Source organism: Prionailurus viverrinus, chromosome D3 (genome assembly GCF_022837055.1).
Source record: "Prionailurus viverrinus isolate Anna chromosome D3, UM_Priviv_1.0, whole genome shotgun sequence".
NCBI lineage: Eukaryota > Metazoa > Chordata > Mammalia > Carnivora > Felidae > Prionailurus > Prionailurus viverrinus.
Window position 1 is genome coordinate 59,019,124 of NC_062572.1, and position 21,080 is coordinate 59,040,203.

General features: G+C 40.8%; 1 protein-coding gene across 3 annotated transcripts in view; it reads left to right on the forward strand.

The window, feature by feature from the left end:
* FHOD3 (formin homology 2 domain containing 3) overlaps positions 1–21,080 on the forward strand; it is a 470,296-nt gene that overhangs the window by 258,870 nt on the left and 190,346 nt on the right. For all 3 annotated transcript variants that reach the window (XM_047828303.1, XM_047828305.1, XM_047828304.1), the window contains exon 6: positions 16,742–16,836. In XM_047828303.1, the coding sequence (XP_047684259.1) occupies positions 16,742–16,836 (95 nt within the window). The remainder of the gene's footprint in view (positions 1–16,741; positions 16,837–21,080) is intronic.

A 21,080-nucleotide genomic window follows, 5' to 3' on the forward strand; every position in this document is an offset into this window, starting at 1 on the left:
TGGGTTGGATATTTACAATCAAAAAAGGGATTTGATTATTTTTCTCTTTAAAGGATGTTTCGTTATTTCTCTTTCTCTTCCTTCTTTGAACATCCCCAATATAGAGGCAACAGGTACAAGTATGGATGAGTCACAGTAGGAAGGTTTTCTTGGACTGTTTTGCATATTTGGTTTTGTTCTAGTCCTAAAATACATGTAAAATATCATAAAAATACACTTGGCAAATTTGTAATACTTACAAAGAACTTAAGTTCTAGTCAAATAACTCCTACACTGGATCCACATTTTTAAAACATCCTTGAAATCTCATTGCAGAGATCTGCAATAAAGTAATAACGTCTTCTGAGAAGAAACTAAAGGATTCTCTTATTTAAAAACATTATTTACGGGGCACCTGGGTGGCTCAGTCAGTTGAGCTTCTGACTTTGGCTCAGGTCATGATCTTGCGGTCTGTGAGTTTGAGCCCCGTGTCAGGCTCTGTGCTTACAGCTCAGAGCCTGGAGCTGCTTTGGATTCTGTGTCTCCCTCTCTCTCTACCCCTTCCCCCATTCATGCTCTGTCTCTCTCTGTCTCTCTGTCTCAAAAATAAATAAACATTAAAAAAAATTTTTTAAATAAAAATAAAAACATTACTGCGTTACACAATGTTACGATTTTTATTTTAATGTTTATTTTTAAAAGGAAGTTTGATATTTTATTTTATTTTTTAATTTTTTTTAACATTTATTTATTTTTGAGAGACAGAGACTGAGCATGAGTGGTGGAGGGGCAGAGAGAGAATGAGACACAGAATCTGAAGCAGACTCCAGGCTCTGAGCTGTCAGCACAGAGCCTGATGCAGGACTTGAACTCACAAACTGTGAGATCATGACCTGAGCCGCAGTTGGATGATTAACCAACTAAGCCACCCAGGTGCCCCAATGTTTGTTTATTTTTGAAAGCGAGCACACAAACGGGAGGGGCAGAGAGAGAGGGAGACACAGAATCTGAAGTAGGCTGCAGGCTCTGAGCTGTCAGCACAGAGCCCGACATGGGACTCAAACTCACAAACTATGAGATCATTATTTGAGCTGAAGTGGAATGTTTAAGGGACTTGAGCCACCCAGGTGCCCCACACAATGTTATGATTTTAAAATAGTGCTTAAAAGTTGAAACTTTGAAACTGTCAATCAAACATGGTGAGTGCTGGAAGCCTTTTCTAGAAATTTGGAGTTCGGGGAGGAAGGAAGTAGGTTGGGCTGGTAGAAAATAGTGTCATCCACCTTGTTCCTCTCCACAGTCCTCTGCTCTGTTGGAAAGCATGGAAAATGGCTATTGGACATGGGAATTTGGTTTTTCCTGTGTTTGCCTTTGAGTTTGACTTTGCTTAAAAACAAGTGTTGAGAGTGAGCCAGGAGAGAGCCTAACCCAAGCACATCTCCTAGATAATGGTTTAGTTTAGTATCTACCAGTGGTTTCCATCCCTGGCTGCTCAGGAGAATCACCTATGGAGCTTTGACAAGCATGGATGCTGGGTCCACACCCAGGACCAATTAAATCAGGTGCTGGAGGTAGGGCCCTAGGGGCCTTAGGCAATGATTGAGGTTTCCTAGGCAATGATTTTCTCCTGCAGTCCTGCCTGAGAGCCCTGGAGAGGCTCACTGCCTGGGATACTGGGAGCCAACTTAATTACAGGGCATAGGTGCTTTATAGGGGGTGCAGAGGCAACACCCCGGAGAAGGCCAGCACCATGCAGGAGGCCAGTAGCAAGTCCCCTTTTAATGCAGATTCACTAGTAGTTGGTAGAATTTTAGTAAGTTGGAAAGTTTCATAAGTTGAGGCTTTTTTTTTAGGGAGTTAAAATTTTAAAGGTGTTGAAATTCTAAATAGAAGTACAAAATTAGCGTACCGGAATATACTCTGGTTGCTTTAACTGATGCCCAAACATTTATTTCTGATTTTTTTGGAGTCAGATCTCGGGTGCCTGGGACTGCATATATAAACACCCATTAGGAGTGCTCCCCCTGGTGCCAGACACTTCATATTACGTCCCCACAAGGGGCTATAATGTCATGAAAATGTAGGATTTTGGAGCTGGAGGCTTTGGAGGTCTTTAGGTTAAACCCTTCCATATCCCAGATGACAGAGCTGAAGTCGAGAGATGTAGTTAAACAACAGCATCGGTGAGAACTCCTGGACCATCAGCCATGTGTTGGGCTAATACATAACCTTGTTTCATCCTTACAACATGGGATCCAGGTGGGACTTGCTTTCCATTTTAGAAATGTGTGAATTGAGGCTTAGGAGCCTGGGCACAATTGGCAGAGGCAACATGGAAAGTTCTAGAAGTTTTCCTTGATGCTACACTGTCCTGAAACCAGAAATCAGGGGAAGCATTGATGTAAGTTCTCTCTTCTCATGTCCTAGAAGCTTTCTGTTTCCTTGCAGGTAAGTGTGCCCCAGTGTTTAAGGTATGGCTTATACCTTATGTATAAGGTGTAAGAGGTATGTTGCCCTCTTCTGTGAAGTCTTCTCTAATTAGGCTTTACCAACCCCACCCGTTTCTAAATTGGGGTGTTTATGAGCTCCATCCCACTTCATCCCACCCACTGCTTGGGTCTCAGTGGTCTCCCCAAGCCTCATGCCTATTGCCTCTGTCACCCCAGTGTACAGGTAAATCACTCGGAGGGTGGTACTCTTGTGTTTGCTTCCTGTGTGTCCCTTCTCTAGCCCAGGGGAGGAGCTCCTTCCCCAGAGGCACTCAAGTGCCTTGCCACAGACTCCTGGTGCCACCCTGGGACCCTGTGGGAAAAGCAGAATTAGATGGAACACCTCAGATGAGCAGGAAGTTGGAGTCATTGCTGGGCCTGTGGAGTTTGTGGTTTATTTCATCTCTGGCTCTGTGACGCCTCAGGAAGGGTGTGTGCATGTGCTGTTATGTCACTGCCTATGAGTTCTGGGAGATCATCTTGGAGCACATCATTAGAGTGACTCTTCATAGAAAAATTAGTGGTCTGTTAAAAATTTTTAGAAGCTCAAAAGATGCTAATGTGTTAAACTTTTCTTCATTTCTTTGGTTTCTCCTTATCTAAAAAAATGGGATGTACAATGGCAGAGATTGAGAGAAGTTAGGGAGCAGAGGGGTGATCAAGGCCGTAACAGCCCTGGCTATAACGAGGCTGTTTCTTTAGCGATGGCTGGGGAAGGGCTACTTTTAAATGTGCAGCATGAGAAGCTGGGGTTTGGAAGGTGAAGGAATCGGCCAGAAACAATTTGATCCTGTGTGAGAGGTCTTAGATGGGAAAGGGGGATGTGGACAGGGCTTGTCTGCGTAATGACCTGATGGGAAGGTCTGTCAGAAAGAACCACACCAATGATCCTGTTTTAGGGAGCCTGGGTGAAAGGCCCTCCCTTATCTGAGACTTAGTCATTAAACTTACAAGTGTCAAATGAGGCCCTTAGTCCTGATTTATTTTAGAATTTATCTTGGGGACCTTTGGGGCATTCACGGGTGAAGAGAGGTTAGTAATTTTTCCAAGAATGCTTTGGAAAATTTGCATTGCAAATACTACTAAATGTCAGCAGGGGACTTGAAACTCTGACACCTTGTTGGAGCTCTTTGTGCTGATTAAATTCTTGTCTCCAGTCTAGAATTGGCAGCTTATTCTCCTTAATTTTCATGCAGTAATCAGTGTCGAAAGAGTATTTCTTTGACAGTTGCCCTTGGGGAAAACTGGGCCCGGGCTTGCTATTTAGGGCCGACGACGGTAGTAACTCAGACTCCACGGTCTCCACTTAGTTCCAAGAATGTCCACATTATTAACCTCTTTTCACTATTTACTGCGGACTTTGGTGAATAATGGAAATTGGGGGTCTGCAAATCCATTTCAGAATTAAGAAGAGTGAGTTCTAATGGTCTGATTAAAATAAGTTGAAGTCTTGTGTCTCAGATGAATTAGCTCTTTTCAGAAGATAAGGTTTTAGTGGTAGTGGTTTTTCCCTCTCTGGAGATAACTTTGATTTAAGAACTCTCACTGCAGACTGTCAGAGCACCCACTGTGTTCTGCTTGAAGAAAGCAGTGTCAGTCTTGGGCTTACATCTGCCTCCGGGAAGAACGAATTGTATCCAAGAACACGACAACATCTATCTTCACTTCCAATGGGCAAGTCACAGGTCACCCTCCCCCCACTCCAGAAAATACCTTTGTGACCACTAATAATTGTTGGTCACAGACAGTTGCCCTTGTTGTGAGGCAGTTTTTCTTTAATTTTTCATAGAGTTGGTTTGGTTTTCTGTGCTTTGGGTTAAATAAATAATAGTAATTTGCAGTCACATTTTTAAATGGTAAAATATCCGATGTTAGGAAATGGCCGAGGATAGGCTTTCCTTCCTCCTGCTTTTGTGAAAAGAAAATCAAGAATGGGTAAGTGCAATAAGTAATTCTAGAGATGTAATGTAGAAGCATGATGACTGTAATTAATACTATTGTTGAATTCCTGAAATATTCTGGGAGAGCAGATTTCCAGTGATCTCAACACACATACACGAATGTTAACTATGTGAAGAGGTAGGTTAAGTAGCTTGACTATGGTAATCATTTCACTGTGTGTATGTGTATCAAATCATCATGCTATACACCTTAAATATACCCATTTTTTTATTTAAAAAATTTTAAGCTGATACAAAGATAAAGTACACAGTACCCAATGTGAACAGTTAATGAATTTGGGCAACATGTATGTGAGTAAACAAGGGTTGCTTGTGCTGTTCCTATAACTTTTTGTAATTTTGAAATTACAAATCAAAATGAAAAGCTACCCAAACATGCAATTAAAAAAAAAATCATGGGAAGGTGATGTAGAATGGTAAATTGAAATAGTCAAACTTCAGTGGGAGGAATCTTTGGTTTCATGATGGAACTGTAGGGTCAAGTATGCAAGTAGATACCTTAGTTTACAAACTGAAGCCTTGTCTAGTACATAAAAGGGCTGTTTTATAGTAAATTATGTGATATAGGTATATCACACAGCACTTTGTGTTGTATAGATACAACAGCACTTTAAACAACTACAACAACAACACTGCATTAAAAACACTTAGGCCTAAATTTAACCAACTCCCTTAAGCAGATAAATACAGCTCTTGAATCTCTGTACCTGTTTCTAGAATATGTGTGACCTTAAATTTCACTATAATATTGAATAAGAAGAAAGAATGGTTGAAGGGTTTATTAAAAGATTACACAGGGCAGTAACATTGGAGTGCTTTGTTGAAAAAGTCAGGATGACTCTGCCAGGGAGGAATCACCTTTCAGCTTCTTCCATGGCATTTTTTGGCATGGCACTTGGGCCAAAAGGAAGGACACATATAAGAAGGCAAATAACCAATTAGGGATTGTTTTCTTGTACCTCTCTGTGATGTATAAGAATTTCTTCAAGAAAAGTTACATCTAACTCTGGTTTGTAGAATGAACGTATATTTTATATGTAGTGACTTCTCTTAAATGTGAGGTGCAGGTAACTAATTCAAGGTTGATAGGTTCAGCGTTGAAGCCCTTAGATAATGGCAGAAGGTTTAGAGTCCCAGAAGCCCAGGTGGTCTGGGCAAGAAGCTGAAAGGCAGGTAGTTTGATTAGGGAGGTGAGGGTTCCAGTCCCCCTCTTAAGGCAGGAGGGAGCCGGAAGGTTTTCCAGCTTTTAGCTGATGTGTTTGACACTTTGGAAAATGGAATGGTAACAATATCTACCGTGGATTAGCCTAAAGAGTGAGAGTCAAGGTAGGGACACCAGCTGGGATCAGCATTTGGTGCAATTTGGTAAAGATCATGGAAGCCAGACCTGAGGCAGGGATGAAGGGAAGACAAGATGAATTTGAAGCCTGTTTCAAAGAAGAAATGAGGGAATCAGGTGACTCTTTAGAGGTGGAGGATAAAGGAAGGGAAGGAATCTGGAAGAGTAGATTCTAAACTCTTGTGGCCAGATGCCTCCAGGAAAAAAAAATCAGATTTACAATAGAATAAAGATAGTCCTTATCTGAATAAATGAAATTTATTCTATTTTCTATTGTGTTTTGTTTCCTGAAAGAAGCAGTGCAGGTTCACTAGGTTGGCTCCATAACCCAGTAAGGGTCTTTGAAGATGCAGGTTCACCCAGAGCTCCAGTATCTAGCCTGGGTGATTGGGTGCTGTGTGCTGTTAACAGGGCCCTTTGGGATCCACTGCAGGGGTGGGGGTGGGGGGCTAGTGTTAAGGTGCGGGAAGTAATCAAAATCTAGTAAAGTGTCTGGGAATTACCTATTGACAAAGATTCCTTGTAAGGGCTGCTTGGAATAAAAGACCTCCAACTTAGGAAAAAAAAAAAAAAAGAATGAACATAAGGAAGGAAGGAAAGTACAAATGAGGGAGGGAGGGGAAAAAAAGGAAGAGAGAAGGTATTGAAAACCATGGGGTTAGATTCCAGAGGCCAAGACCCCATAGGACTTGCTCTCTCCAAGCCACCTTCCATGTCGCTGCTGGAGTTCTTACTCTAATTTTTTTTTAATGTTTATTTCTGAGAGAGACAGAGTGTGAGTGGGGAAGGGGTAGAGAGAGAGGGAGACACAGAATGTGAAGCAGGCTCCAGGCTCTGAGCTGTCAGCACAGAGCCCTACGTGGGCTCGAACCCACAGACAGTGAGACCATAACCTGAGCTGAAGTGGGATGCTTAATTGACTGAGCCACCCAAGCATCCCTGGGGTTCTTGTTCTAAAAGCAGAGCAGGGAGAAGACTGGATTCTGGGTGAGATGGAATAAGCAAACGCGATCCCATGTCTCCCATTAAATACAAGTGTAAGCTTGGGCAAAACATAGGGCAACTACGTGAGGGCCCTGAAGAGTAAATGGCAGAGGAGGAAAAAGTCTAGATTTTGAAATAGCATTGAACTGATGGTACTTCTGATGTTTTTCTTGTGTTCTCTGGTCTGGACTCAAATCAGCCTGAAACCCAGAAATGGGCATTGGTATGGACAGAGAGCGTTCCAGAAGCAGCCTTCTGCTTTTGGCTTGATTAGGAGGAAAAAGGATTCCAGACACTCAGAGTAAAAAAGCTACCCATGTTTCTTTTCCTTTCTTGTGTTATCTTGCACCCTAGTCCCTAGGTGACTCCATAGTGAGAATAGCCCTGGTAATTGTGTGCAATTGGGGCCTGCAGCACCCAAAACTCAGAGGGAGGGAAGGCGTAAACTTTCTCTGGGAGGGAGAACCGTGGTCACGAGAGGGTTCGGAGGCACACATGTTGTTTCTTTCCCGTGGTTCTCCCACAGGTTGACTCCAGATATGGACACAGTCACAGAAAATAAGTGGCAGATCAGGGTATGTAATGGCCCAGGTTTCTGGCTGAAGGACTAAGAGGGGGAACCCCAGGGAACCTAAAAGTATCAAGGAGTTATGTAGGAGGAGCTCAGGAAAGTTACCTGAAGATTTTTTTCATGAAGCCCTGTGTTCACACAAACTGTACATGCATGAATCTGGCCCTAAACAGCATACCGCAGAATGTGGGAATGGAGCAACAAGGTAGGTCATGCCCAAGTCTCAAACCAGTCACTGGGTGGGACAATCCAGAGGGCACAGCGAGAATTTTGAAAACTGAACTGGCGCTAGAACCACAGCCCATGAAAGACAGGTCAGAACTTGTGGCTTGAGTTGAACCAGGTTAATTTCCTGCTTAGACAAAAATGTCAACATTTTCTGGAATATTTAAACAAAATTCAGAGTCTTAAAATTTTCAAAGTGTCCAGGAAATAAGCCAAAATTATTTTGGCATACAATAAAATAGGAAAATCTCAACTTGCATGGGAAGAGATAAATCAACACACCCCAGTGCCAAGGCAACATAGATACTAGACTTTTTAAATACTTTTAAAGCAGCCAGTCTAAAAATGCATCAGAAGGAAAGGGCAATGCTATTGAAGTAAATGGAAAGATAGAAAGTCTAAGTAAAGAAAGATATAGAAGATATAAAGAAGAACCAAATGGAAAGTATAGAAATGAAAATAGCCAAAATAAAAAGCTCACTAGATGGGCTCAGTGACAGATTAGAAATGATAAACCTGACTTCAGATGCACCAATAATTACATATAACTGGCTTACTCATAGCACTTAAAAGGCAGAGATAATCAAAATGAAAACACAGGATCCAATGAAATGTTGCCTACAAGAAACCCACTTTAGGGCGTGCCTGGGTGGATCAGTCGGTTAAGCCTCCGACTTCAGCTCAGGTCACGATTTCACAGTTTGTGGGTTTGAGCCCCATGTCAGGCTCTGTGCTGACAGCTTGGATCCCGGAGCCTGCTTCAGATTCTGTGTCTCCCTCTCTCTTTCTGCCTCTCCCCTACTTGAGCTCTGTCTGTCTAAAAAAATAAACAATAAAATAAATTGAAAGAAACCTACTTTAATTAAAATGCTATAGGTAGTTTAAAAGCAAAGGGTAACAGAAATAAATACCATGCAAATGTTAATTAAAAGAAGTCCATGTTAACATCAGAGAAAGTGGACTCCAGAATCATCATCATCATCATCATCATCATCATAGTAATAATAAAACAGCAAGGAGTAAAGAAGGACATTATAATGATGAAAGCGTCAGTTCACCCAGAAATGAAAAAAAACTGTAGAGCTTCAAAATAGATAAAGCAGAAGCTTAACTGAAATAAGAAATGGAAAATCATCAGTTATAGTTGGAGAGTTCAGCATTCTTCTCCAGTAATCAGAGCTGGTCAGCTAAAAGTCAGCAAAGCTATAGAGGAACTATATAGCACCCCCAGCCAACTGACTCCAATTGAGAATCTCAGAGCACTTCACCCAACTACAGTGGAGTACTCGCATTCTTCAAATGTGGGTAAAACATTCACCAAGATGGACCACATCCTGGGCCATAAGGCAGATGGTAACAACTTTAAAAGAAATGAAACCGTATGATAGCTTTTCGGACCATGATGGAATTGAACTTTTTAATAACAGAGATAACAGGTGTATTTCTGTATGCTTAGAAATTAACATACTTCTAAATAATTTCGATGTTAGAACTTCTTGATGGAAATTGGAAAATATTTTGAACAAATTGAAAACAAAATAGCAGAAATTGTGAAATGTGATTAAAATAATGCATGGAGGAAACTATTTAGCATTAAATGCTTATCTTAGAAAAAATAATGCAAACATTCACCTTAAGAAACCAGAATAAAGGGACGCCTGAGTGGTTCCGTTTGTTAAGGTTCAACTCTTGATTTCACTCAGGTCATGATCTCATGGTTCTTAAGTTTGAGCTCTACGTCTGGCTCTTCACTCTCAGATTCTTTTTTGGGATTCTCTCTCTCTCTCTCTGTCTCTGGCATTCTCTGTCTTTCAAAATAAATAAGTAAACTTAAAAAAGAAGAAGAAGAGGAGGAGGAAAAGGAAGAAGAAAAAGAAAACAGAATGGAAAAAAAGAAACTGGAGCAAGTAGAAGGAAGGAGATAATAAAGAGTAGAAATTAGCAAAATTGGAAACAAAATAAAGAAAACAGTGAAGCAAAAATAAAAACAGATTTTTTTTTTTAAAAAAATGACAATGATGGGAAAAAAAGACACAATTTGCCAACATCCGGAATGAAGACAGTATATTATGATAGACCCCACAGACATTAAATGAGTAATAAGAGAATTGTAAACTGTTCTAAGCAACTAAAATTGATACCTTAGATGAAATGGTCTAATTCCTTAAAAACCACACACTATTAAAACTCGCCCAAGGTAAAATGGGTAACCCAATTAGCCCTATTTTTAACTGTTACTAACAATGTCTACTAAAGAAACTTAATTTGCAGTTACTAATCTTAAAAAGGAATCTCCAGACCCAGGTAGTTCCCTGGTTAATGTAAACATTTAAAGACAAAATAAAACCAATATCATACAGTCTCTTCCAGAAAGTAGAAGAGGAGAGGATGCTTCACCAAATGGTTCATTTTATAAGACCAGAATTACCATGATAGGGAAAGAGATAAAGATAGGATACTATAAACCAGTATCTCTCATGATCCAAGAAGCAAAAATCTTCAGCAAATATTAGTAAATGCAGCAATAGATAAAAAGAATACTGCACTATGGCCAAGAGGGAATGCAAGGACGGTTCAATATTTGAAGTTCACTCTGTGTAACCCACGACATTATGTGCAGAAAATCCACATGATATTAGTTGAAATAGAAAAAGCATTTGACAAAAATCAGCATTTACTTATTAAAAAAAACACAAAAACGAGTGAACTAGAAATTAGAGGGAGTTTTTTGCCTTGATAAAGGACAATGTAAAAAAAAAAAACTACAGCTGATGTCATGATTGTGAAAGACTAAATGCCTTCCTCAAATTATTGAGAACAAGGCAAGGGTGTCTACTTTTATCACTCCTGTTCAATATTGTACAGTACAGTTAGGCAAGATGGGGGCTGGGGAGGAAGGAAGATATACATTGGGAAGGAAGAAATTAAATTGTTTTTGGTCACAGACAGCATTATTGTCTAAGTAGAAAGTCTGAAGGAATCTACAAGAACAAAATCTAAAAACTCTTAGAACTAATACATTTAGCAAAGTTACAGGATACGAGGTCAACACACAAAAATCAATTTTATTTCTATATGAGAGTAATAAAGAGTTGAGAATGGAAATTTGTTTAATATAATTTCCAGTAGCTCCAAAAAATGTGAAAACCTCAAACTTTAGCAAAAAGTCATATACAGAATCTGTAGTTATAAACTACAAAGCACTGATGAAAGCAATCAGATGATTTAAATTAATAAATAGTTCATGGATTAGAAAAGTCAGCATAGTAAGGATGTCTGTTCTTAAAGTTTATAATGCTTTCTCCTAATACTTCCAGAAAGATTTTATGTAGATTTAGACAAGCTGTTTCTAACATTTATATGAAAAGGCCGAAGGACAGGAATAGCCAAAAGAATTTTGAAAAGGAGTGAAATTGTAGGAATCCTATTACCTGATTATAAGAATTACTCTAAAGCTATGGTCGTCAAGATAGAGTGGTATTGGCAAAGGGATAGATGAATGGAAGAGAGAGTCCAGAAATAGAAACACACAAACATAGCCAATTGACTTTTTTTTTCTTTTTTTTGCAAATTTGTGAAAGCAGTTAAATAAAAACATGATAGTCTCTTCAAAACATGGTGCTGGATTCAGTGGAAATGTGTATGGGAAAAAAAGTGAACCTCAATCTAAACCTCACAATTTACACACAGATTATGTCAAAACAGATCATATATCTAAATAACTGAAACTACAATTTTTTTTAAAAAATTTTTATATATTTTGAGAAGGATTGTGTATATGTATAGGTGTATGTAAGTGTATTATAATGACTTTGTCATATAGTAGACATCTCTATTTTTTTAAATTTATTTTGAGAAAGCATAAGCAGGGGAGGGGCAGGGGGAGAGAATCTTCTTTTTTTATATTAAATATAATTTATTGTCAAATTGGTTTCCATACAACACCCAGTGCTCATCCTAACAGGTGCTCTCCTCAATGCCCATCACCCACTTTCCCCTCTCCCTCACCCCTCATCAACCCTCAGTTTGTTCTCAGTATTTAAGAGTCCTTATGGTTTGCCTCTCTCTCTCTCTGTAGCTTTCTTTTTTCCCCTTCCCCTCCCCCATGGTCTTCTGTTAAGTTTCTCAGGATCCACATATGCGTGAAAACTTATTGTATCTGTCTTTCTCTGCCTGACTTATTTCACTTGGCATAATACCCTCCAGTTCCATCCATGTTGCTGCAAATGGCCAGATTCTTTCTCATTGCCAAGTAGTATTCCATTGTATATATAAACCACATCCTCTTTATCCATTCACCAGTTGATGGACATTTAGGCTCTTTCCATAATTTGGCTATTGTTGAAAGCACTGCTATAAACATTGGGGTACATGTTCCCCTATGCATCAGCACTCCTGTATCCCTTGGGTAAATTTCTAGCAGTGCTATTGCCGGGTCATAGGGTAGATCTGTTTTTAATTTTTTGAGGAACCTTCTCACTGTTTTCCAGAGCGGCTGCACCAGTTTGCATTCCCACCAACAGTGCAAGAGGGTTGCCATTTCTCCACATCCTCTCCAGCATCTGTTGTCTCCTGATTTGTTCATTTTGGCCACTCTGACTGGCGTGAGGTGGTATCTCAGTGTGGTTTTGATCTGTATGTCCCTGATGAGAAGTGACATTAAGCATCTTTTCATGTGCCTCTTGGCCATCTGGATGGTTTCTTTAGAAAAGTGTCTATTCATGTCGTCTGCCCATTTCTTACTCTCCATGCTCAGCATGTGGGGCTTGATCCCACGACCCTGGGATCATGACCTGAGCCAAAATCAAGAGTCAGACGCTCAACCAACTGAGCCTCCCAGGCACCCCCAAACTATAAAATTTTTAGAGAAAACTGGAGGAAATTTTTATGACTTAGCATTAGGCAGAAGGTCTACTCTCCTACTTCATGTCTTTGAGATTCTTTCAATGTGTGCTTCTGTTCAGTGGATAATGGACTTCAGTGAGGTAATTTAGAGGACTAACATTTATTGAACATTTACTCTGAGTCAGGCATTGTTCTAACTCAATCCCTACAACACCCCTGCAAAATAGATACTATAATATTTACTATCTCACTTTTGAGATGAGGAAACTGAAGCACAAATATTCATAAGTATGACCAGAGTAAATTCCACAGCAGCAGAACAGCAAGTGCCCTGAGCACTCTGTTTTCAGACCTGGGCTGTTACCCACTCCTCCGTTCTGACATCCTCATCTTCCTCATTCTTTTTGAAAATGCAAATCACTGATTTTCATGACTCCCGCAACCCAGGCCATCTACTTTTTCTTTCTGTGTGAGTTCTATTCATCCGCCCACATTAAGGTTGGTGGGTTTTTGTGGTTGAATCAGAGCAGCGTTAACCCACTTCAATCCATTTAGCGCCCTCTTGTGTCTGCAGTGGATTTTACAGCAAGCAGTGCTTCCGCATTAGGGCTGGGATACAAAAGATCTAGTGGGAAAGCTGAGGATCAAAATGTGATAAATTGGTGTGATCAGAAACTTGAATTCCCTTAGACGTGAACTTTCTGGTGAGTTGCCTCCATGTGATTTATCAATAAGAATAGAATCTTGGAGGGAAGCCGCTGACAGAAAACTTAACAGAAATTCAAGTTGGCTTTTAAATCTCATTTTGCTATCTTCTTTTGTAGTAGGGCCTTGGCCTTTGGGCTTCCTGCATTGTGGGTGGCCCTGAGCTGTTAGGGTGAAAATCTTCATTCCTAGCTTTTCAGCCTTAGAGGCAGGGTCCTCTTTAGGGGTGCATCTCTCCAAAGGGTAGAGGGTAGATTGCTTCCCCGTGCCTTTAGGCCAATTTAGAAGAAAGTATTAAAATCTGCTGGAGGATTTGCTTCAACAGTGAAGTAGAATAGGAAGAGGACAGTGGCACACGCTTCCCTTCCCTGGAGATTTGCCAGTTTGTTTTGGGTGGGAGAGGAGGAAAGAAAGGGGGAAAGGGAAAAAATGGGGGTAGAATGTGCTGAATTCTCAGCGTTATTCCCTGAAGGTGTGGGCTGTACCTTTCTGAAGGAGGGAGGTATATGGAGAGGGATGGGCTAGGAAATAAATTCTAAAAACCAAGAAAAACACCTGATACTTTCTATTAAACAATCATATTTTGTTCTTGTCTGTTTATTTACTTCTCTATTACAGATGTAATAGATGTCCATAGTGGGAAATACAAAAGGGAAAAAAACATATCCAAAGAACATATACCAATCATATTTCATGTATTTAATATTTAATCATTAATATTTAATATTTCATGTATTTTCCTTCCCTTCTATGCATGAAGATTTGACTGTTTTGTTGAATTAGGTCATGTTTATAATTTTTTACTTTTTAATTATCTTATCAGAAGCATTTAATGGGTTAGGACATAACCTATGCAGTCATTTACTAGAGCTGAGTTCTAGAACTATGATAGATATTTAGGTCTTAGTTAATATTTCATTTTACTTTAGTACTGTTTATTTAGAGAGAACAGAGGAGGGGCAGAGAGGGGGAGAGGGAGGGGAGTGGGGGGGAGGAATACCAATCAGGCTGCCCGCTCAGCACAGAGCCAGTGCAGGGCTCGACCTCAGTAATGGCGAGATCATGACCTGAGCTGAAATCAGGAATTGGGATGCTCAACTGACTGAGCTGCCCAAGTGTCCCAGGTATTAGTTAATATTTTAATAGAGGTGACACTTCAGTGACTGTCTTCACTGCTTTATTATTATTATTATTATTTTAACTTAAGGGTTTTTTTCTTAGTACAGATGCCTGAAATCACCATGATGGGGAAGAGCTCAGAGAGGACTTTAAGGCTCTCAGTACTGACATAAAGGAGCCCACCTACCCTGCCTACCCTGGCTGGAGGTGGCCTCCGCCCCTTGGTATCAATGGTTTGTTTGTTTTGTTTTGTTTTTTAATGTCTGTTTATTTTTGAAGTAGAGAGAGAAAGCACAAGCAGGGGAGGGGTAGAGAGAGAGGGAGACACAGAATCCGAAGCAGGCTCCAGGCTCTGAGCTATCAGCACAGAGCTGACGGGGGGCTCGAACCCACAAACCGTGAGATCATGACCTGAGCCAAAGTCGGTCATTTAACTGACTGAGCCACCCAGGCCCCCCTGGTATCAATGGGGTTTGTAGAGTAGTTCCTGCACTTTCAAGAGCCTTGTGTTTTTTTCCCCTCTGTCAAATGGGAGTAACATTTCAAGTGCCCCCTTAGAGCTTGGCACACAGTGGGCATTAAATGAAATTATTTTAAAGCAATGACAGCACTGAGTAGCCTTATTACAGGATTTGTATCAGTTTGCCTTGCCACCTGTAATGTGTGAGGTTACTTGTTGAACCTCTTAAGCATTTGATACCTAATTATTTCTTTTAAAAAAATACCTCTGCTGATTTAACAGAAAACGCTACCTCACTGTCTTTTTAATTTTTTTAGTATAGTGATGATGGACAAATTGGTGTGTTATTGTAGAATAGCTTGTTGTCTGTCTTACGAAATGCTTTTGACTTTTTTCTCTTGGCATTTAGTATTTTCTTAGAAATTTGTATGAATTGTGTATACAGTAAATCATCTAAGCCTTTATCATACTATCATACCATCATATGGCTGTTTATTATTTCTTTACCTTAAACTTTGATTTTCTTTGTATGTTACATACACCTTTCTCATGAAGATGATAAAGTGGTCGTAATTGTGATCTCTTCATTGTAAATTCTGTAGATGAATTTTTAATCAGGTCTATATTTCTTGCAAAGAATGACAGTATTATATATTCATTTCCAACCTTCCTACCCCTCATTAATTCTCATGTCTTTTAAATTTGCCTGAAATTCTATAATAGGGCTAAAAAATCATGGGGCTTAGTGGGCACCATCTTTTAATTTTCCTGATTTTAACAGGAGTATCTCCAGTGTTGCACCACTAAGTAGAATATTAATCAGTTATTTTCACAAATGTAGTGTTTATTGTGCCAAGCATATATTCAGTTTTTTGAAAATTTGAGTTTTTGCATGTTGAAGAGCATCCTTTTTCTCACAGCAATTGTGTGTTTTTGTTATTTGATCTTTTGTTGGCTAGGAAAGTATTTTCTAACATCACACATATATTTCTATGCTTGGAATTAGTGTATGCTCACTATTTCATGTTTTACTCTTTTCATTCAGCGCCATTTTCCTACAACCTACATATAAACGTGTATGTGTGCACGTATAATGAATAAAAGAAATTATATCTGTGTGTTAAGAATGATTATCCTTGAATTATGGTGGCATTATTGAATTATTTTCACCTCACTCTTCCGTATTTTCCACTTTTCTAAAATGATATGTCCTGTGACCACGAAAAAAAGTGTTGCCTGAAAATGTTAATCCTTTGCCAATTAATGATGGGTGAAAGGATTTAGGAGGTCACCTGCGATTTAAGAAAGCCTATTTATGTCATGTATGTAACTTACTTGTTCATTATCTAGAATCCCAAGTGATTTTGATATTAAGGGAACTGAAAAATTAGAGTTAATACTTTTTTTTTTTACAAGGCAGTAATATGGCCTATCTTTTCTTTCTGGTGAAAAATGATAATATGCAGTGACTGTCTTTTCCTTAACTAAGAATTTGGGACTTGGTGTCTGAAAAATTATTTTTTTCATGCTTTCTGACATTTAAAAGAATCTGAACAGTCTTTCAAAGGAATTACAAATAATAAAATACGTATTTATCTCTTATCTAAAGGATTAAAATGATAATCAGGAGGGTTGCATAGCACCTGAGACCTGCCAGGTTGCTTTTAAAAACTTGATTTTTCCTCTTGGCCCCAGTGGGAGGCCACAATCCAGACACCGTCCCGGGGGTATGGCTGCCCCGTCTGGGACTGCACACAGATATAGAAACATAAAAGCATGCATTTATGCATCAAGACACACAGAAACAACAATCACTGTATTTGGTACCTTAATTGCATCTTCCGGACACCAGGAATAGCCCTTGCTTCCTCTGCCATGGTCAAGACTTTCTCTCTGAGATGAGATTTAGCTAATTTCAGAAGAGCTCAGGAAATCTCTTCAGATTCCGTTTGTAACACACCGTGCACTTAAAATATGAAAATCTCAACCGACATTATGATCACTGAAGATTGCATATACATGTAAAACCATAACGTCTCCTCCTTTTTCTCTTCTCTTCTGTAGCTTTGGGCCAGATTATGTTGTATGTGGATGGGATGAATGGAGTAATAAACCACAATGAAACCATTCAGTGGCTGTACACGCTCATTGGGTCAAAGGTAAGAGAAGGTTATGGTCGAACTTTTACTCAGTTTGCATATCATATACCTTTCTTTTTGTTTTCTCTGAGATGGCTTTGTGGAAAGAAATTCTGTTTAGCTTGGTTCCAGCCTTGTAACAGTAGAAGTGAGGATGACTGTTTTACAGATTTTAAAATACATTCAAATTGCAAAAAGTTTATGGAGTTTTAATGCATTTTATGTTCTCTTCTTTCAAGCTTTAATCAGATGCTTTTGGCACCTCTAGTTTTTAATGTTTAATTTAAAAATTTTGCTAGAGATATAGTATCAATCTTACCTGTTTCATTTCATGTTCATTTATGTCAGTTACATAAGGACATATGTGTGTGTTGTGCATATGTATGTGCATATTCTTCTGTGTAGTTGAAGGAATTTGAGACCACCTTTCAACTCTACCATCAGTTATAAAAGTAGCAGTTAGTAAAGATTGACCAGGCCCGAGGCACCATAGTAGGTGTTTTATAAGCATTATCTCCTTTAATCCATGATGAGATAAATGAGACCATGATGAGATAAATAACATCATCCCCATTTTGTAGTTGAGAAAAAGAGTGCTTAGTTGGGAGAATCCTCTGATTTCCCCCATGGATCTTGGCACGTGATAACCTGATCCATCCATGACTTGGCTGTGAACCCCACACTCGGGAAGTGCCCCAACAAGGCAGACCTACCCCGTCACTTGAGCTGGGCAAGGCTCTGACGTGGTCCTCCCTGCATCCTCAGGTGGGGCCACGAGAGGGGCCATTTGGAGGGGGGATTGAGGAAGAGTAAGAAGGGATCCAGTCCTGAGTAGGTGCAAGTGGATCAGGCTGGAGTGTGGTCAGCTTTTGGGGTGAGGGTGGGGTGGGGCAGCATGGAGGAGATGAAATTGACTATAGTGGGCAACAGGGTCAGGCAGAGGGGCACCTAGGGGGCCTGCATGGGGCAACTAGAAGACTTGCACAGGTCACAGGATCAACATAATGTTCGGGGGGGGGGTGTCTCTGGAGAGCATGTGGTCAGCCTAAATGGCTCCCATCCCTGTCCTCACTGCCACCGCCACTCTGGCGAGCCACTCAAGGCTGGTGTGCGCCAGCGACGAGCTCATGGTGGTGAGTCTTATCCCTTGGCCTGACCTCTCCTGTTACCTGCTTCCCAAAGACTCTGCTGTGCTTCAGGAACACTCAACCCTGATTTGACTTTGTGTCGAGAACAGATTCCATTTGAGGTTTATCGTCCTTACAGACTATCGTCCTGGTGATGGTGCCCTTGTGTCGTGAGAAGGGCCTTTCTCCTTGGATGGCCCCGATACGCAGGACTCATTGCGTCCCAGATTCTTGGTTGACCCTTACATCTCCTTCTCAGTTTTCCTTTTTCTCATATTATTGATGATCGATTTTTTTCCCCATTTCATAATAGAAATAGCCATGGTTTCTCTCAGAAGACTAATAATTTTTTCTCCTCTCTCTCTCTCTCTCTCTCTCTCTCTCGTTTTTGGTTTTGTCTTCTATGGAAAATGGCAATGAATCTATTTACAAACTGCTGTAGGTGACCTTAGATGCTGAATGAAATGCTGGCTTTACTAGGTTGATTTAGCCAGGCTGAGGGAAGATTTATATCTCATATCCTGTTACAGTGTTTTCTGTTTTTTTCCTTATGCTGGGAACCCTCCCCAAGCTTCATGTTCATTTGGAAACTGCTCCCTTCCCAAGGCTCCCTGGATGGTCTCGAAGACCCCACAATCTAGGGAGATGGGAGGAGATTCTGTGATAGAAATGGACTTTTGGTACATGTTAGAGACAAATAAATCTTTATAGCTTTATTTATAGTCATGATAAAACACCAATAGCCAGCTCTATTTCTAAAAGGAAATAAAACCTAACATACTTACAGTAGGAAAAATGACCATCTTTTAGCTCATCAGCAAGAAGGGCATAGAGTGAGGGCAAGATCTAGGTGGTGGGTTGGGAGAAAATAAGCGAGGATACAGAGGGAATGTCACGGAGGGAAGACAGGGAGATGGAGAAAAGTGAGAGGAGAGATCCCAGGGGTGGAAAAGAAAAAGAGGAGAAGAGAAAGAGGAAACAGGCCCAACAGTGATCATTTCTCTGCTCAGTAGATGGGAGGAGGACTCAGTCTTTGGTGTTGCAACACCATGCTGCTGATTTTTCTTTGGAATCATTCTTTTAAGAAAAGCAAATGAAAGGAACCTCCTTCTTGCATTTCTGTGTAACATGGAGAAATCCTAAAATTAGAAGTCTTCAAGAATAAGTTTGTAGGAATTATGCTTTCCCAGCCTCCTTTCACATAGTGTTCATGACCCTGGGCATCTCTCCCCGAGGCCTCTGTCTGAGGTGGAGTGTTCTCCTCCTCCCCAGCCACATGGGGCATCAGCACTGGATCGGTGCTGGGTTTTTCTCCATCTTTGATTTTTCAAAGGAGGGTCCATAGTAGTCTCCAGCTCCTGTGCTCAGCACTGAGCTGGTCACTATGAAGACAAGAAAATAGAGCCATGGTCAGCCTGAGCCTTGGAACTTGCAGTGTTGTTAGAAGGGGGACCATGGGTGACTTGCAGCCTATATCCACCCACTGTGATGTCAGCTAAAGGACTCGCTCTGTTCTGCAGGGTGTGCTCAGTTCCAGGCTGGTGGCTGAAAGTCAGCAGTGGGAGCAGCCAGCAGATTGATTTTCAGTGTAGTTCTGATGAGATCACCTCTTATTTGCAAAACCAGTAATGGAGGCCCCTGACATCCCCCTTACCCCCAGGTCTAGATAGTAAGGTATCTGCAAGAAACATGGGTGCACAGACCTGAGACCTTTAGGCTTGGGGAAGGAAGCCTCTGTCCCCTCCTTACACATAGGTTTTCCAAGTTCAAATTAAGAAATCTGGAAAGCCAGAGGTCCTAGGGCTTTCTTTTGACTAAGAGTCTGATTTCTCAGAACCTAAAAGGTTTACCTTGAGTTCGTATTGTTTTGGCCTTAAACAGGAATGGAGCTGATAAATGAAATCTTGGGTTAGAGAAACCTTGTCCTTCTGTTTTCATAATTGTTCGTTTTCCTTCCATGAAAGGCAACAAGATGTGATTTTGCAGCCTGCCAGAGGGTCATTATGCAATGCATACTTGCAGATATTTGAGACTCATAGCCAGAGGAGAAAATGATGCATTTGCAGCCAAATAATTACTTTTTAAAAAGAAAGAAAAGAAAGTGTTTTCAATAAAGTGTTTCATTTTATTTACAAAAGCCCGTCTTTAAACTCCGCAGTCAGAGGTAGGGAGAAGATGCCCATCTCTTGACTTCGCACACAGTATGGAGTTTTTTCTCTTCATACATCTGAAGTCCAATAAATTGGGGTGAAATGATTCAGCTTGTACAGCATGGCCTTTCGTCGCTCTAACACAGAAAGTCTGTCTCTCTTTATAGATCTCCTTCTGGCCTATGGGGGAGGCCCAGGGTCCCCCACCTCCTTGTGGGTTCTCCAGGGATGCCTCTTGTTGTAGTCATGGAATCTTCCCTCTCTGGATTGCTGTCCACCTTGGCTCAGCCTGCTCTCTCTTTTTCTGCCCCCTACCCCCACGGAATCTAATTTTTTTCAGCTGTGCCCCAGGTTGCTGATCACAGATCTCTGGACTTCCTTTTTGATGGTTTGGAGGTAGGCATGCTCGCACAGTAGCAAAGCTGTGAGGTGGTGACACCTGGTCGCAAGTTGCAGGGGAAACTGAATAATGGAGATATGGGGACATCTTGAGGAATAGCTTCCTCGGTTTGGGTTTCTGGATATAGATAAGTAAAAGCAAAGATAGGGTCACAGCTTTGAATCGGAGTGGCCAGGAATCTGGCATTGCCTCTGGTAGGAATAGAGAAGTTGGACATTGAGATTCATTGGCAGGAGAGCTTTGACATACTGTTTTTTTGTTTTTTTTAATGCTTATTTCTGAGAGAGAGAGAGAGAGAGAGAGAGAGAGAGAGACAGACCGAGTGAGCAGGGGAGGGGCAGAGAGAGGGGGAGACACAGAATCTGAAGCAGGCTCCAGGCTCCGAGCTGTCAGCACAGAGCCTGACTTGGGGCTCGAACTCATGAACTGTGAGATCATGACCTGAGCTGAAGTCGGACGCTCAATCAACTGAGCCACCCAGGCACCTGACATGCTGGTTTTGAGGTGAAGGCAGTGTCCACAAGGGCAGCTAAACTGGTTCCTCCGTAGTGCCATTTGCTCCAGGAGGAGGGGAGGAGATTGAGTGCA